The sequence below is a fragment of the Catharus ustulatus genome, chromosome 1, assembly GCF_009819885.2.
Source record: "Catharus ustulatus isolate bCatUst1 chromosome 1, bCatUst1.pri.v2, whole genome shotgun sequence".
In the NCBI taxonomy this organism is placed as follows: Eukaryota; Metazoa; Chordata; class Aves; order Passeriformes; family Turdidae; genus Catharus; species Catharus ustulatus.
In genome coordinates, this window is record NC_046221.1 from 68,570,483 (window position 1) to 68,589,467 (window position 18,985).

At 42.4% G+C, this 18,985-nt stretch overlaps 1 protein-coding gene across 1 annotated transcript; it reads right to left on the bottom strand.

Moving 5' to 3' along the window:
• Positions 1-6,280: 6,280 nt before the first annotated feature.
• On the bottom strand, positions 6,281-18,324 carry SMIM13 (small integral membrane protein 13). The gene is made up of 2 exons (XM_033071712.2): positions 18,143-18,324; positions 6,281-9,692 (listed from the first exon to the last, which is right to left on the bottom strand). Exons 1-2 carry the CDS (start codon positions 18,216-18,218, stop codon positions 9,499-9,501), a joined length of 270 nt encoding a protein of 89 aa, XP_032927603.1. The 5' UTR covers positions 18,219-18,324; the 3' UTR covers positions 6,281-9,498.
• Positions 18,325-18,985: the final 661 nt, after the last annotated feature.

Consider the following 18,985-nt stretch of genomic DNA (forward strand, 5'->3'; position numbering starts at 1 on the left):
TAGGGGAAAATCCCATAATTCATGTATTTCATATGGAGCCATTACAGCTCATCTGCTACTCATCAGTGGGGCTCTGCTAAGTTAAGTTTTCCTGCTAAAATTCCTGTAATAGGCAGCCACGGGAGCCCGTGGCATCTCTTCTACAGCAAACCAAAATGTTTGGAGCAACCCATCTGATCCATATAAGTTATTTACAAGTAATAACCTCAGCAGAAAATGCCAATCTCTACTTCCAGGCAAGGCAACAGAGCATAAAATCTCCATGCTCTGTGATCATTGCTCAGTTTCTCATCCTATAAAATAACCAATCAAGTAGAAAAGTGAAATTCAGCGTTTCCTACATGAATGCATCCATGGCTTCCCAAGAGGACATTGTGTGACAAGCAGCTAGGAGGCCATTTAAGCAGGCTCTGCTCCTCAGCAATGCTGCTTTTCCACAGGCTCAACGATGAAGGCACAAGCCTTACACACACAAAGCCACAGCTGTGGTTTCATCACCAGCTGATACCTATTTTTAAAGCTCTCTCCACACACACAGCAGTGAGTCCAGCAGGCCTGGTTTGTCTCCAGCTCTTGCACTTTAGGTAAAGAACAAGTAATAACTTTTGCACAAGCAGGAACTAATTAACTCTCCACAGCTTCCTTACACAGGTGAAGTCAGCTACAGGAGGGTGGGATGGTCTCACACCTGCTGGCTGCAGCTCAAAGCCCAGAGGCAGAACCCAGCTCTGATCTCTGCTGGTCCTGCTCATGTGCAGGGCTTCCTAGGCAGGCAAGGCTGCCATCTCCTCCCATGGGCAGCACTGAGTGCTGGCTTCTTACTGTCTGTTCGTAGCAGTAAATATGACAGCTGTTTGTGAAACAAAGGAAGGATTTTCTTCCTTCTCAACTTTAGAGACGTTTTTTAGTTGAGGGGATGTGCGTGTATTCCATTGGTTTTGTTCTCTGAGCATTTCTAGTGATCATTTAAGAAAGTAAGAACTTCCCAGGCGGGTCAGCCCATGGAGCACACAGCCCCATATTCTGTTTCTGAAGGGGCTTAGGGTACATTCACTGGACGACCCTCCCTAGTGGTCACAATCATTAGATACTGGATGTCAGGAAACAGCACTGACTAAACCTGTCATTATCCCATGAACTTGGGATTTGCACATGGAAGTATCCAGTAGTTGGTATCTGTAGGTCCACAACCTTATCTTCGTTACATCTGTGGCAGCAGATAGCAAGTTTTCATTACCTGCTGTGTGAAGTGTTTATCTACAGGTGGGACATCCCAAGAAATCTGTAGCTGCAGCCAACACTCAAGTACTAGACGAGACACTGGTCCCATCATGCACCTGCACCTTGAAACAGTGTCCTTAGTCTGTGGTGTTGTGCTTCCTGAGTGGGAAGCATGCACTGAACCCACGACACTTCCCTCATCCTAGCACACTTTCTTCCTTTCCCTAGGACAGGCTCACCCTGCTGTCCATCACAATTACTTTTGATGCACCCACTAGTCCTGCTTAAAGTATCTTAAAGCACTTCTCACCTAACATGAACTGAGAGCAAGGGTCCTGGAGAATGGAGAAAGCACAGCTTGACTGAAGTATTTTCTGTTTTTGTAGACAGATCCTGGCTAGTCAGCCTCGGGCTGGAGTCTGTACAAGAGAAAAATAGAAGCCCTGTCTTTCTAGCCTTAAACACCATAAAAAAGGCTGGCTTCAGCTCTTCCTCCTGCTGGCCAGTGGGCAGAGGCTTCTTCCTCCTGTCCAAGCTCCCACAGGACGGGTGGCTAGCCACAGATGCAGTGGTCCAGAGCATTGGCAAGCAGCTACTTTCCCATGGCATTTGTGCTCCCCATGGAGCTGCCTGCTGCCAGGCAGAGGAGTGGTGTTAAGAGCCAGCGCCACCCTCAGCCCTGCTTTGGTGTTACAGACAGCCCAGTTTTTAATCCCAGCATTTATTCTCAGCTTTGACCTGCAAACTCTAGAGATCACTAACACAAGAACAACAGCCCTCAGACTCCTCATGCACACACCTGCACATCTGGAATATGCCTGAATTTCCCTGGCAAGCCAGACAGACTGAAAAAAAAATTGTTTGTTTTTAATTCCAGCAACTCTCTAAGTGTAAATGCTAGATTTGCTAATGGTGAGTCACTGTAAGTCTTGAGTAATAAATGTGGGGAAAACAGGCTTCTCCAAACCGTGCGCAATGAAGTGGCTCCTCCTCCCTTAGACAGAATACAGAGTCATCAGCAGTGCAACTCAACAAGGCTCCCATCATCTCTCTATCCCCTATCTTTTCTCAAGGATTTTGGTTTTTAATGCAAGGAAAATATTACACAGGCTCTCTGTCTCCAAGTCTAATATTAATATTGTGCTAATAATATATATTTTATATTAATAGCAGGTTTCTGTTGGACTAATACTAATAATAGATTTTGGGAGAAGGTTTTAAAATAAGCTGATCATGAGCCTTTGTTTTACCTGCTCAGTAACTAGCAGGATTTAGACCAGCTTTGATGGGATGGAATGTCACATCACACCTCAACTGTGAGAAGCATAAGGATGCACTGTAAAGGACTGCTTTCGAAGAGATCTGGACAGCAGGCAGCTTGCCCTTACCATCAGACTGGGTAAAACCCCACAAAACCAACACTTTCCATAAGCTGTTGTAGACACTGGTACAGTATGTTTGTAACCCTAAGAAGAAGTGCTGCTGTGGTGTGTTTTGTAGGCTTTTTTTTTTCCTTAAGCATGGTGAGAGTTAAGAAAAGCAGACTTCTCTTGGCAGTTTGGCATTTTTGAGACCTCCCTTCCTGAAGCATATAGTCAGCCAAACAAGAACCAGCCTCAATTCCTACAGGCAGCTGCCCTTGTACTTCCCAAACCCACTAACTAACAGCAGGATTACTGTTAACTACGAAACAAAGAAATAAAAAATAAAGCGACAGCACCAGCAAAGGAGCTCAGCAGTATCGGTCCTGCAAGGAGGACCCGTCCCCAAAGCCTGGCGGCCCGTGCCATCTAGTGGTGACGACGCGCCCTTCCCACCCAGACTGGATACTTAAAAGCCTCCAGGATTTTATTATCTATTTCTTTATTTAGTATTTCAGGCTGAATCTGCAGTGTCTGGTTCAGGGGTAAACGTTTTCCACTATCCATTACATCACTTCAGGGCTCAGGAGAAACGCGGGGACATCATGGAAGCAAGGACAGGGAAAAGCAAAATCGAGTCTACCCTCAGTATGTGAATCTTTCAGAAAATGCAAAAACTAAGGCTGCAATAAGTGTCACCACTAGTACTTCAGTGCCACAATTGTTGCATGAACCTCGTGATTTTGCCGGAGAAGCTGTGGATGCCCCATCCTTGAAAATGTTGGGTTGGATGGTGCTTTGAGCAACCCTGTCTAGTGGCAGGTGTCCCTGCCCATGTCAGGGAGGTTTGGAACTGGATGATCTTTAGGGTCCCTTCCAGCCCAAACCGTTCCATGATTCTATGATTTTGGAAAATAAAGAGGCTAACACAGAAATTCAGTAAAAGACCTGCAAATGAGAGCCACAAAGTGAAATTCACAGCTGCCTGCCTCAGCATGGCCTCTCTGCTGGCCTGGAGGAAAGATGAACATTTCCCCACACAGTTGTAGTACCCGTGCTGGTTCGTGTTTGCCAATGTGCCCCCAACCCACTAACACCAGAGGCTGATCAGACTGGTTCTGTTCTTGAGAATCCAAAAATCAAGTTGGGCCAGGATCAGAAGTCACAGCAGACGTGGTGCCACCCAGCCACGAGAGGGGGCTTTAGGGGATTATCATCATTGCAGAGACGCTGCAGACCTGGCATGTCACATCCTCTGCCTACGCCTTGCAGACACCTGCACCCTGCACCAAGCTCAGCTCTCCTGCAAGCACCCAGGTCACCAGGCAGCATCTCCTGCTTCTCCTGAGGATGTTCGCAAATCAGGGTATTTCCAGAACTTGAGGGGAGAAACTTTTTATATTTCTAAAAACTGATACCACTCATCTTGGAAACAAGTGGTGTGAAGGAGACCGATTTTGATGCATTCCACCATGGCAAGGAAATTGCCTGACATTTCTAAACACAGAAAAGGCAAACAGCTGATCATCCGGCATCAAAAGACTCATTTGCCACAGGAACTGCAATTAACTCAAAATAAGCAAGAAGTTCTCACAAAAACAGAAGGCTCCTGATTAAGTCCTTAAATAAGAGGGAGTGGGGCACTGTGCTAGGAAGTTAAAGATGGACTTCCACTAAAATTCAGCGTTGACACAGCCCCGGTGGTTCAACTTGGCACACAGTAGTAGGATAACTTGCTTTGAGCCACAGCCAATGTTACTTGTGAACCAACACATTTGCTGGCAGCTCCCCATGAAAGATATTAAAATACTCTAGGCAGAGGAGAGGAAATTGATATGACATAGAGCAAGGTATTTTCCTTTGCAGTGTTGTGAGGAAGACACAGGCTACATGTAACTTCTCATTTTGAAACTCAGCACTGTTACCTGCATAGAAAGCTGGATGTTTTAATAGTGTGGACAGAAGTCAGCTGGCTGAATTGTTCAGCACACCCAGACCCAAGGAGAACGATTCACAGGCATTTACCTCTTAGGCCACATATTCTTCTTCTACCCATCCCAGTTCATGTACACTGCCAGTATTTGGGACAAGTCACAGTGGCAGTAACACAAAACAAGCCAGCAGAGGCAGGTACACCACAAATAGTATGTTATGTGTACAATACTTGGACAACAATCCCAGTGTGGCCACATTAGGCCACGTTCCCTACATATTAGAGTCTTTCAGCTACCAAAGTTAAACGAACATTTGTGCTATTCATTTCCCACTAGGGAAACTGAAAAGGCCTGTAAATAGAAACATACGGAAAATAAAGCCCAAGATGTACAGTAATTTCACAGCTATAAGGCGCACTGGACTATAAGGCGCACTTCCGGGTTTGGACCAAAATTTTAGTCAAAAGGGTGCACCTTATAGTTGTGAGATTACTGTACTTGACGGCAGTGTCCCTCTTTGTGAAAATAATTTCTTTGCCTGAAGTGGAGTCCAACACTGCTACGTGTCAACATTAGCCCTAGACCAGACATGATCCTTCTCCCAGGTGCTGCCTGGGAATCACTGCCAAAAAGTCTCCCTTCCACCCAGCTTTCAGAGATAACAAACACAGATGATCAAAACACAAGAGCTTCTGGTTGACATGAAGAGCACAGCAATATTCACATCTTAAACATTTAATATAAAAACCCAGCATATTCGCACTGCCAGCTTCCAGTCCGACCACAGATAAAAGACGTTCACGTAATAACCTAAGCAAGATGTAACACTGCTTAGATTTTATAAAGATTGTGTATTTTAATTACATACATCCAAGGCCACAGGAGACCCTTGACAGCACACGAGCACCCATAGGGAGGGCACAGTACCAGTTAAAACAGCTTTTGGTGGAACTCGGGGCAAATTTGGACAATGGTGCTTTTATTGATACCACTGGGAATGGACCACGAAGGGGTTACTTGGGATCACCACCAAAGCAGAAAAGCAAGCGCATGTTTCATATGCACCTGACACCAGCTGCCCATCACTGATTGTTCCCATTTACATTAGTTCCCAACACACACCACCACAAACAAATCCAGCTTTCTGAGGTGAGAAGACCCAGGTACTCAAGTCACATAACACCAAGACATTTTGCTGCACCCCATTAGTAGCCTGTTTTTACAAGTGAGAAGAGTGGGACAATAGCAAAATAGTTTGCTCTCTCAAGATATTTCAGATTTTTCTTCAAAATCTGATTATTAAATAACAGGATATAATGTATGAATTTTATTTAACAGAAGCAGTAAAGGATGAAGCATGTTCTCACTTCCTTCTCCTGTACATCTTCATTTCCAAAATAAGAACTTCCTACCTCACCAAGACACTTATTTTAGAAAAACCAGAGTCTACAACCAACCTTAGAAAGATCAAAAAAAACAGAGCGAGGAGGTGGCTTGATTTTTGGGGGTTTATTGTTTGTTTTGTGTTTTTAGTTGCTGAAATGAAATTACAACTTTCAAGGTATAAGGCAGAAATAAACACCTTTACTAACAACTACTCTAAAAGATATACACAAACCTGCCCTTTACAATGAAGTGATCTGCAGGTATTATACCAACTAGAATGTGACTTTTGACAAGTCCTCTTTTGTAGTGTTTCATACTCAAACAAGCAGACAAAAATCCCATTCAAAAAAGTAATCAGAAAATCACTCAGGTCAAATATTCATATCAAGTCTGATTATTTTATTTTTCATCTGTGCAGTCAGTTAAAAGAACAGTTAATAATGAAAACAGACAACCACAGAAGATTTAGGTACAGTTTTGTAACACTGAAGAAGCAAATGACCACACTGAACACATTCTTTATGCTGGTCATTTCCAAATGAAACAGAAGGACATACACAGGTCTAGTTCAGTGTAAAACCTGATATTAAGCAGCAACGTGATCACAAATTGCAACACTGTCACATACAACACAGGAAATTACTGCTTATTCAAAGTTACACAGCCCCTGCAACAAAGATGATATGACTATATTTAAAATAAGAACCCAAAATACATTCAAGATAACGGCTGCAACAATAAGGCAATAGTTTTAAAAATAGATCCCACTAAACAAAACAAGATCAACTGTGTCACCTGTTGCCTTCATAAGGTTTCAGACTTGGATGGGTTAATTCAGAGTTAAGTGCTTACCCACCACTAATGTTTCAGAAGGACATTGGTAAGAACACCCGAAGACATGAGTATATTGGACTGCCAGCAATCACAACCCAGGTCTTATCACAAGTGCGTGTCCCACACATACAGCTTTGCTCTCTCACACATTTGCATTTTTGCATTAAGTGCCCTGTACAAAGATTTCACTACCGTTTCCATCAAGAAAAATTTTGCTTTGACAGAAGACATCAGCATTTCAAAATTCTTCCAAACCACATTATATAATATACCTTTGGCCTGCTACTAGTAAGATCATTAAAGCTATACACTAGGCAGACAGCGTTATTGGCAGCTATGTCACAACAACATTAAAAAAATAGCATCAGCTGTTTAAACAAAGACTGAAAATAATTTTGGGGAGTGAAATGTACACCTACAGACAGCATGGAAGGGAGAAGGAAGTTGTTTGGCTAGAGCAGATAAGCTACCCAGAGGTTCCATGTCCATCTTATTGCATATTTCATCTGTGTCCGCATTCAAACCCACACGGATTTCTCCTTCATTATCTTGCTCCAGAGTCTTGATTTGTTGCACCTTTGGAGCTACCCTGAACTAGCTATGTGTATTGCCATAACTTCACATTTCTTCACAGCTCCTAGAAGCAGGGACTAAGTTACTGATTCTTAGCCAGGGACACTACAGGCATCAGCCTTTTGCTGTCTTCTGTGCACTAAAGTCTAGATAAAGTGAAGTGCAGCGGAGTGTCAATATCCTATGTCAGTACAGAGTATCTTTATTTGTAAGCCTATATTAGCAAAGCTTAAGACAAAGATGCTAATTTCTTAAGAAAAATGTCCCAGTACTTGATTAGCACTGCTAGACTGGAAGTCTCACTGTGTGACAAGACATAAGCACACAAGAAAATTGTCACATTAAGTTGTGTGAGGCAAACTGAAAGCAGCAGGGAAGAGAAACTGATTGCTTTTGCTCAGTTTGAATAAACGGGAATTTTACTAATTAAAGAAAAACAAAAAAAAGCAAAAACCATCAACAATCATTAGACATTCCCTTGCCAGCAGACAGGACAGAGGAGGAGACAATCAGTATTTCAACATGTGTTTACAGGATATGTGCATAGCACTGCCTAATCATGCTTCAACATGTAACCTTTATGCTTAATATATACATGCTTGCAAATGAAACTAAGTCTTTTAGACTCCAAAGGAAAGTCAGGGCTGATCTTACGTATTTTAAAATTGAAACATCCAAATAATTTTTAGAAGTGAATGCCCCTCAGTGGATTTTGATCACTATTCAAAACTGACAAATTAAAATATAAAGACACTAACAGAGTGCTCTTTTCCCAGATGTAGGCCTACTTGATGAAAAATCTAAGTGGTGCAGCTTTCAGTCATATAACTGAACCACATCACAATTTGGAAGCCATAGGTTAAACTTCTTAACAGCTGAAGATACAAGATCAGTTTTAAAGTCCTGATTAAGTTTTCATACATGGAACAATGATCCAAACGCTACCACATATCCAAACTTTGAGAGAAAACTGAAGGTATTCAAGACAAGACCTGTTGGTAGTTCTCTCTTACACGCGTCAGAGGTGGTACATTCATGTTCCTCCTCTTTCCAAAATCTCATGCATCCACCTTCAGAGTTGCTAGATAAACACAAGTGGAGCTCTTCATTCTGAAGTGAAATGTCAAAATAGCTGTAGAACTCATCCTCAGAGAAAACAGGAGCAACTGCTGATCACCAGTAAAAATCCGTAATTCCTCCAGCAAACCTGAGGTACCAAATTCCCTGCTGGAACAGTCACAGTGTCCCAGCAATGTCTGACAAACTGATAAGAGAGCCTTAAGTGCTTCCAGGGAAAAAAGTGATGTCAGATACCAAATACCTGATGTAAAGGTGTACAGGGAGAGGAAGAGAAGTGCTCAGTATCCAAACACCAAAGACGACACTTCAGAATACTAAACAGTGAGTAGTGCATAACCCAGCCACCTCCCTGTCTCTGGCACAGGTTGGACTTGGAGTAAAAGGTTCAGGAAAAACATTCAGAAGCAGGACTGTTTAACCTATAACCTTTCTTATATACCAAAACCAAGAAAGAAGGTCTTACCACCTGATTGCTTTCTTTGCATCTCCTTCTTTTTAAAAAAGAGGAGCTACAAAAACCTCCAAATCATGTGCATCTAATATGATGTTTCGTATTTAATTTATACTTTTTATATACACAAGAACTTAACTAAAATCTCACTTTAGAATACGTTCTAAAGCAGGATATTCTTTCTACTGATTTTTAAGTTCAGGTGCTTTCTCAAGGTTGAAAAAATATATATATTCATATACAGCTAAGGAAATAAAATTCAATTTCACTCTATGTAGTTACAGTGCTGTAAAGAAAAAAATAATTTATAAACTATTTTAAGTCTGAAATGTTTACCATGTTCAGACTAATGCAAAGGCTAAGCCTATGGTCCAGGACCTGTTCTTCATCTGCAGGCTGAGAGGAGATACAGGAGCTCAGCATTTTTGTGATGGAGATTTCCCTCTACCGCTCCCTTCTTCCAGTACTCTGTGACTTGCTGCTGAAGCCTTCCCTGAACCTCTACCACAGTAGCACCATCCATCGGTAGCTCAGAAGTAAAGGTCCTTAGGGAGCAATGTTAACTCTTGGGTGAGTTTCTCAGTAAGGTGACACCACTGAAGGACACAGTGCAGAGGTGCTAACCATCCACAGTTACTCAGAAGTTTAATGGAGTACTTTAAGTCGTGTCTCCTGTAGGTGCCCTTCGCTGCCGAGCTGATTTCTGTCTCCCTCTCTGAGGCGAGGGTGGAGTTTCCTGTTCAGTTTCCGTTTCTGAAGGCTCGTTGTCTCCCTGCTGAGACCCCGTATCACCTATCAATTCCCTCAGGAATTTGAATTTAGACAAAAACAATTGCCAGACCACGTACCATCCTGCAGGAGAAAGAAAAAAGGTACTGCTTAGTTACTCCATACAAATTGATAACCAGCTCTTCAGCAAAGTATATCACAAAAGAGAAAAAAAATTGATCATCTCCCATCCTCTATCTGCCAAACCCAACAGCCCTCCACAACACATCCATCCCTTTTTACAGTCGTAAAAAAACAATTCAACTTCATAAAGTTTGTCCTCATCCAGAAGAAACATTTAAGCTCCAGGAAAAGCCCTACACATTCCAAACTGAACTGCCACAGTACATAGGTGGGTGATCACCATGCCATCACACAGATAAAGGTCGCAACTGTCAGGAAAAAATGAAGTCCTGTGGTTATATCTCAAACAAGGACTCAGGGTTCATTACACGGGCACTGTGAAAGCACTAGAATTTCTCCCCTCACTCAGCAAACACTCCATTCTGGAAATCGCATTTTAAAAGTTGCATTACATAAACACTATTAAGCACACTTGCTCAGATCTTCAAATTAATATCATATTTTGTAATAAAACCTTTTCTCAAATGGACAAGGTCTTCCTTATGTTCACTAAAAGACTACATCCCCCAAGTTCAATGAGATCCCTCACCATTCCCAAATCCTGCTGAAGTGAAATTAACATTCTGTGGTAAATTATATTCTGCTCCACTGCTAAAATACTCTAGGTCCCAAAATTATGCAAGTAAAGAGATGAGATGGCCACATGGTCACATTTCTAGAATCTATCTTTAAAAAATACTTAAGATCCACCTGCTCCTCCTCCTCTGTCTTGTCTAAGTGCTTCTGTAACAAGTAGCCAAAAAACACTTGAAAAAACAGATATAAATATATCTAAACCTAAGCCAGAATCTTCATTTTAAAAGAACCCACTGAACAGGTATACAACTTCTCTGTGAAATACACTTAAGTGGAGCAAAATTCAAACAGCTTTTTGAAAACAAATGCTACAACATTATTTGCAACACCAACACCCATCTGGCCTGGACAGAGCTATATATTAATAGTCCCAATTCTCTGTTCAGAAGGTCTTGCCAGCTACTTAAGCCTATACTGCTGACCTACTGAGAAATTAAGAGCACTATTTCACAGAGCTAGGGAAAACTGTCCTCCCAATTACACAACTTCCAGCAGAAGTAGACTTCTGGGAATGGATAACAGGACATATTAGAAAGCAGGGAGAAGGTCTAACAACTAACTAATAAATAAATAACACTTAAATAACCACAGCACCTCTGTATTTCTTCCTTTTCTGTAATCAGAGTCAATAGGACAATCCGTTCCTTATGACAAAAACAAGATCCCACCCTTCTCCTCCTTCCTGGACTACTTTTCACATTCTGCTGGTTTTTTTTAATGTCAGTAACTTCTCTGCTCCTAAGGAAATCGAAGGAAAGCTTTTATATGACAACCTTTTATGATCTAAATTAATTCCTAGAACCTACACAAGTATTTCCTTTCCCAAGAATACCTAAACCATTAAATGACTTGTGATTAAATTGAACCTGACGGCCTGCAAATGCATTGCACTCCCTTGCACTCAGAAAAAAAAATGATGGTACATGGCTGGGTTTGGCTTCTGTTTTCTTTCAGAACTAAGAGTAAAAACTGAGGTAGCAGCTCTTTGAAAGTTGCTTCTAATGAAAGGGGAGAGAGAGGAGGATGAGCCAAAAATATTCAGGGCTTTCCCAGGGCACTTTTACAGAAGCATTACTTGAGTGTCTTTGGTGTAAATCAATATTCCATTAAGGGAAGTATTTTAACTTAAGCTAAATAAAGTCAACCACGGGCTTCCTCTATCACTGCAAACAGGCTACTTAACACCCAGAATTACTATGGAGTGTGTGTTGGGGAAATACTGTACAAAGTTCATTTGCACTTCTCAAGAACAGCCTAATTTCTTTTCAGTGTTTGGTTTGAGTTAGAGAGCAGAGCAGAATGGTCTAAGCATCCAAAACCCCAAGTACCATGAACAGATTTTGGAGCTCTCTAGCTCCAGACTACAAACAAGACAGTGTAAACATAAATAATCAGCCAAGGAGACTGGTTCTAGCAGCCAAACAAACAGACGAGTGGTAACAGGCAGGTGAAACAAACCACAAAGCAGTGTGTTGAAAAGAAAATTACAACAGACTTAACAAAGGTAATAGTGGGAGGGCAACCAGGCTTGAAAACTGGAATTTCAAAAACCTCACGAGGTCTCCTAGCCGGTACCAGAGACCTTTAGGTATAAAGCAATCAAAGAAGAAAGATTTCTTTCACTTGCTCTAGTTACTGTGCCAGCTTGGATGGAAAGTTAAAACAGAAAAACAAAAAAAGCCCAACCCAAAACTAACACACTTGTCCAAATCAAGTTAAGACTGCCTCTTCAGCTGAGCCTCCCTGTCGCCTCACTGTTACTAAATAAAAAAGAATTTCCTTGGAAATAACCAGACTATTAAAGAACAACTCATTCCGGGTAAGAAAAAAATCTCTGCAGCAACAATATCAGCTGAATACATCATCAAACAAAACCACACACATAGACACAAAGCCTGGAGGCAGATTCACATTGTCTCTGAATCAGAAGACAATGCATTTTCTACTAATTTCTCATTCTCTTAAGAACATTGTAAAATGGTAACACTCGGCACTGTGCCACACCAAAGAACTGTAAGTTACATAACTGTGTTTTAAAAAAGAAAACAATTATAAACTAATTTAAAATACACTCACAAAAAATAGAAAATGGGCATCTCTAGGCATTCTTGTCTAGATGTGGCTCTTCCTGGACAGGTAACTGACACCATTGGTTTGCATCTCTAACACTTCTACTCTGTTCAGGTAAGCTGCTCTCAAAGAAGTCCTACTGGTTTAGCTTCACTGCACACAAAACATTTTATTAGAATCAGTCTTTCAGTGCTTGCTTTATCTTCTTTAGCTGTTTGATTTACCTTTTAAAATCATCCTAAGCTTGACTGAGCCTGTGGAAGCCAAACAGCACACCCACAGCATGCCTTCAGCAAACAAGCAGTAATGACATGCAGACTACAATAAATAATATTTCTACACTAACTGGTGAAAGAAGTTGCCTCTCAAAGCAGTAAACATATATCAGTGCAGTGCAAAGCAGGGGATCCAGCTCTTGATGTAGCACATACCTGAATCCAGTGTTGCGAAATCTAATCTACCAGTGTTTTGCAGCTAGGCAAAACAGCAGCTCCCAGCCTCGCAGAGTTTACTACTCATTAAAAGCTGGGAGCCACCATCTCACTTAAAAATGCCACAGCCAGATGTCATGCAAAGACATTTAAGCCACATCTGGTACCGTGCCATCAATATGTCAACCCTCTTCTAATAAATCACGATGCGATGTGCTTGTGAAGATGGGGCTGAGTCAAAGCCTTTGACTAACTCATAGAGGATGTATGTAACATCCATGCAATTCAGATGCTAAACGGATTTTACGATTTTACTAGACTTCATTAAAACTATTTCTTCTGTTACTTCCCACATCAGTTCTTGGTTCTTTGTAAAGGGGAAAGAAACAGTGATTCAACTACAAAGTCAGACCCACTCCAAAACTGAGGGATAACAAGTCTCAGGCCCATTCACCTTTAACTGGCCTGTATGCAACAGCTAACAGAGTATTCTTTATTGGAGCACTTTTCTTCTTCCATTTGAATCAGGAAAAGCTAACAAAAGAAAAGCCCATGTGTTAATATGGAGTGCTGGGGAAAAGAAACTTGATTTTTCTTATGTGAAATACAAATGAAATCAAGAAAGGCAGTATGGTGATGCAGTAACTGCACAACACAGAGAAGACTGAGTTCCCAGTTCTGACCCTGCTGTGGAAATCCTGTACAGTCTTGCAAGATCATTTTACTTCTGTGTCCCTACTGATATGAAAATAGAATCCCAACATGCCAGAACATGGGTACTAATTTAGAACTGGGGTATCACCATGGTGAATGTTACCTATATTCAAATGCTGAGGTGTCCATCACAGAAGTTCCTAAGCAGCTACAGCTGCAAAAAAAATGAGCATGGAGTTTTAGATGCTAACCTGAGATTTGGAAGAACAGGGCTCTTCTCTGAGCTCTGTTAGATAACTCTGCAATCATGCACAAATCACTCCATCGACATCTCTGAAACAGTGCAGCACCATTATACTGCCCCAGCTTTGCTATGGAGAGAGTCAGCCTGAAGGAAGCACTACTCTGACACTGGGATAACAAGAGGACATCAGGTGACATGGTGCTGGGCTCTGCACAGCTCCTTAAACCTGCTCCCATTCAGTGCAACTCTACCACTTGCTGCTTGCTGACTGAGCAAAAGCAAACTTGCTCTCTTCTCATCGCTCATCAGTTTCAAAACTCAACTTCAAATTAAAGGATATTTTCTCTTTATGAGTGGTCTAATCATGCATGACTTTCCTCATCTGTTCAGGTATTTCCCAAGAATCACCCATTGAAGATAGTTATAAAATTGTTTAAACAGAGTATTAAAGAAAAGTTATTCAGGCAGAATTTAGGGCTGAAATGTTTTCCCATCTGCAATTGAATTCATACTTGTGAAGTGAACCACACATTCATTTCAGCACTTAGAGTTACATGATCTTTATTTTAAGGTTGTAAGTCTCAAACTGCATTTCATTAGCTCTTTTGCCAAATGAGATGAACACTTCCATCTGTTCCAGTGAAGGCACTTTGGCAATTTCCCTTGGCTTCATGCATTACTACACTGGGAAAATAAAACAAATACACAGAGGTAAGCAGTACTAGAGCTCACCTTGGCTGGTATTTTATTTCATCCTATATCCTTGACTATGCACAAGCTCCTCCCATCTCAAAGGTGCAAGGAGTACACAAAAGCAGCAATTAAGACCACCAGAAAGAGAAACTCAGATACAGTGGCAATAAAAAAGACAGAGCAAGTTATCTTAGCCCCTCTTTTAAAAGAGCAACTGAAAATTTGCTATGTTTACTGCATCTCAATGGTTTCTATGTCAGATGTGATCAGTTTACAAATGCTAGCTGCAAGCCTCCCGTGCTTCTTAACTAATGCAGATAAACACAGAAAGCAGCAGTTGCCAGCACCCAGACATGTTTTAAAGAAAAGGAAATCAGGTCACTTATTCAAATTACATTTATAGACATAAATGCCTAATTCACATTGCTGAAGAACCAGTCAAAGCAACTTTTGATAATTTATGCAGTTAGGATTTTTGTGCAGACTCTGAATTTTGTCTTTTCACTTTGAAAAAAATGGTAAAATGAATGTTTTTCTCATTATTTAAGTTTTGATAGCACTTATCACATGTGGATGGGCAGCAGAAATCCATGTGATCCTAAGATGTTTCCTGGATATTTATGTTTATTACTCTCTGCAGGCAATCACACCATGAGTCCTTTTATGAGCCACTCAAAATCCAAGTCCCAGCTCTTTGCTCTTGACCCTTCTTCTCATAAGGCTGTTTCAACACCTCTTGTCAGATGGCTGGAAAATACTCTCATCATCAGACCAGCCTTACTCCAGAATATATCCAGCTCTTCCTAAGTCAGATTTGTCCATTGATTTGTATGTCTCACTGGCTGGCTTTTCCTCATATCCTGTCACACACAGCACTTAGGCAGTTTCTTCTCCACCTTCTCACCTACAGGTCACTACTCTTTCCAGCCTTCCCAGAGAAACTGCCTGTCACTAGCACAGATAAATAATTAAGTTCAAAAGACTCTTTTTTTTCAGTAGTGGTCTTGACACTGTCTTCCTTGAATATTTTCCATGGCAAGAGAAGTCTTAGTGATATAACCAATATAAATTAATTTATGAAAGTTGAGTGATGGAAAAATAATTACAAATACTATAAATCCCTATCAAATCCCATGGAGTCATTTTTAAGATGGCAATAGTTTAAATCCCTCCCCAAAAAAATCCAATGAATGTGTCAGCTTCCTGTGTTCGGTACATCTGAAATCTAGGTGACTTTTAGCAATCATTTTATAAAGTCTGACACTGATTAAAGTAAAATACAATGAAGGAGTCAAAGCAAAGTATTCATGGAATTCAAAATGAATGTCCAATATGTTACTCTGAACAGCTAAGTATTTACAAGCTGCTTAAAAATAAAGTTATTAATTACTTCTGCTTTCTTTAACCAAGAAAGCACTAGGCAAATTATTATGTTAGCAGCCAAAGTTAATGCTTAGCATTTCTATTCCATTTGTCATATACAGACAAAGGCAGAAAAGCCTGAGGAAAAACGATGCTTGTTTCTGAATCTGAACAGCAGGTTGCAAAATTGTATTACTCTTTCAGCAAGATAGTAAGCAAAAATCTTGTATGCATACTTTGAAAGTACAAAAAACCTAGCAATTACCATGCTGCATCTTCTAAAAGTTGAAAAGTAGCCAGTTAACACCTAATGAGGGTAGAGAAACTTGAATAAGTATCTACTTAGGTCACTATTTAGTCTGTAACAACAGACAGTACAGGGCATGCAGGAAAAGAGCCCAAGACCAAGCAAAGTAGAGCCTTGCAGCTCCAGTTATCAGTATTTCACAGATTTCCTCACCCAAGATAATGACCAAGATGTTGACCTTTTTTCTAGTAACTTAAAATGACAGAAGTTGCAGCATACAAAATATTCCTAGTTAATGAGCTTGCAAATTATTTCCCTGTTGTGTAAAAGACATTTTTTTGTTTTCAGCCTGTTGCTTGACCATTTAACTTCACATACTCCGACTCCTCTGCAAATTTCACAACCTTTCCCACTTCACCTTGGCATGCTACTCCATGGTATAGCGATCACCCCCTTCCCCAGCCATCTATTTTCCAGGTTTGATAGATCTAACCTGTTTAGAGTTTCTTCATGCAGAAATAATTTCACAACTCTCAACAAAGAATTGCCAAGGAAACCCTATCTTTTTAAAAAGAAACTAGGATTTCATTTTTTTTTAATGAGGTAATACACTTTAACAAGAAAATACACCGTGTAAGACACATGTACATGGATGATTCCTATAGCAGTATAAGGACATTTTCTCTTCTGTTTAAGGCTTCTAATGTTTCATTAGCCTGTCTGCTAGCTACAAAGCAGTACAGAGATATTTTGGAGAAATGCTTGCAATTACTTAAGCTAATCCTTTCCTTGGGATAATAGCAGCCCAGTTTGATTTCATTATATTTCTCCATACAAATTATATGTGTATACATTTCAGGCTTTCTAGGTGCCTTACTTTATACACATTAATACTGGACTTCACTTTCCATTTCATTATCCAGACCCTTGATAACACAAAATCTTTTCACAATGCTTTATCATTTTGACAACAATTAGCAGGTTTTAAACTATTAAACATCAGTCGTCACATTGCTCCCTCAGTTTCTCAGAAACCACTTGTAAACCCACCTGTCACCAAGGTGCCAGAGTGGTTTATAAGTGGTTGGAAGTCTCACAAGCCTCTCATCACATATTAAGGCATAATTTGAATTTCCTGGTGTGGTTTTTGTTTGTTTTGAGAGCTCCAAGTTCTGCATATTGGCCACAACATTCACACACTGCACTGCTGATTCCTTCCAAGAACTCCAACAGACCAGCAAGTCATCCCTCCCATTGAAATAACCCTTCTCTCCGTGTATTTAAAAATAAATAAATAAATAAAACCAAACAAGCCTTGGATGAATCATCAACGTTGGAAGAAATTTTTTAAATCATGCAGTCCAACTATTCACCCAGCACTGTAGCCCTTAAATCACTAAAACATCATCCAGCACCACATCCAGGCACCTCTTGAACACCTCCAGGGATGGTGGCTCCAGCACCTCCCTGGGCAACCTGTTCCAATCCCTGACCGCCCTAACAGAGAAAAAACATTTTCTAATATCTAACCTGAGTCTGCCCTGCCTCAGTTTAAGGCCATTTCCCCTGGGCCTCTCTCTCTGCAAGCACAGCAGATTCACTCACTACAACCTATGTCAGGTGCTTGTAGAGGGCGACGAGGTCCCCCCAGCCTGCTGCTGTGGATCCACATAAGAAAAAACCTCCTAAGAGCTGTCTTCAATCAATTCTAGCACACAGACGCCAGAGGCTGAGGGATGCCAGTCCCGAGTTTACTTCCTGCGCTCACGGGCATTTCAGACCGGTGCGTGTAGAAGCCGCACAGGGTGACTGCTCACGAGTCCCATCACTACGAAAAAGCCCTAATTTTCAGAGGAAACAGCGAATTAAGCACCGAAGTAGGGCTCCGGGAGCACATCAAAGCTGGAAACGACTCGGGAACAAAGCGAGGAGGGCGCTGCGCAGCGCACACGCTCCCCCGCACACGGTGCCCTTTCCCTTCCCTCAGTCAATCGGAGCCAAGAGGAACCAGCACAGATTGCGAGCCCGGCGCGGCGGTGCCAGGGCCGCCGGGCAGCACCAGCACCGCAAGCCGCAGCCGGGCCGGCAGCCGCCCCCCCGCCCCGCCGCTCACCGCACAGCATGAAGAGCAGCACGCAAGCCAGCGTGGCCACGATCACCAGCAGGGTCAGCCCGATGCTCTGCCACATGGCGCGGCCGGGGGGAGCCGACGGGACCCGGGCCGGGCCGGCGGCCGCGGCGGCCCCGCTCCTGCTCCTCCTCCCGCCGCCGAACGACCCGGCGGCCCGGCGGGGCTGGGCTACCGGAGCGTCGCGCTGGCGCGAGGGGTGCGCGGGATGCCTGGGAGTTGTAGTTCGTTCTCCTCCGCAGCGGCCCGAGCGGAAGGGCGATCACCGAAGAGGGGACTACAAGTCCCGGTGTGCCCTGCGGCCCGGTGGCGATGCTGGGGGCGGTGAGGGCCGGGTGAGGGTCGGGGAGCGGTTGGTGTGGTGAAGCCCAGGGGCGGCGGCGGCTGGAGCCCTGAGCGGGGCGGACACACCGAGAGGTGGCTGAAGGGCAGCGTGGACGGGGCTCTGAGCGGCCTGGTCTGATGGAAAGTATCGCTACCCCGAGCAGCGGGTTGGAACTGGGTGATCTTTAAGGCCCCTCACAACCCAAACCGTTCTATGATCCCATCATTCTCTAACTTGGATTTAGGGATGGGGCAAACTGATTTCTTAATCCTCTTTCTCCCTCTTGCCATTCCTGCCTGGCGTCCCCCCAGTGCGATTGCATAAAGGGACAACAGGAACATCCAGGCCTTAGTCAAGGAAGCGATCCTACACCCCGCCGTGGTTCGAATTCCACCTGACCTTGGCTCCTGCCCTCTGTTCACGTGATGGGGGCACATCAAAGCTGGCCCTTCCCACTTAAAAGAAATCTGAGGAGATAATGTCTCTCAGAATTGTGAGTTAAT

Bases quoted from the DNA above. Each gene is read 5' to 3' on its own strand.
- SMIM13 (XM_033071712.2), bottom strand. From the start codon at position 18,218: ATGTGGCAGAGCATCGGGCTGACCCTGCTGGTGATCGTGGCCACGCTG. The intron at 9,693-18,142 runs GTGAGCGGCGGG...TTTCTCCTGCAG, and splicing joins GCTGCTCTTCATGCTGTGCG to GATGGTACGTGGTCTGGCAA.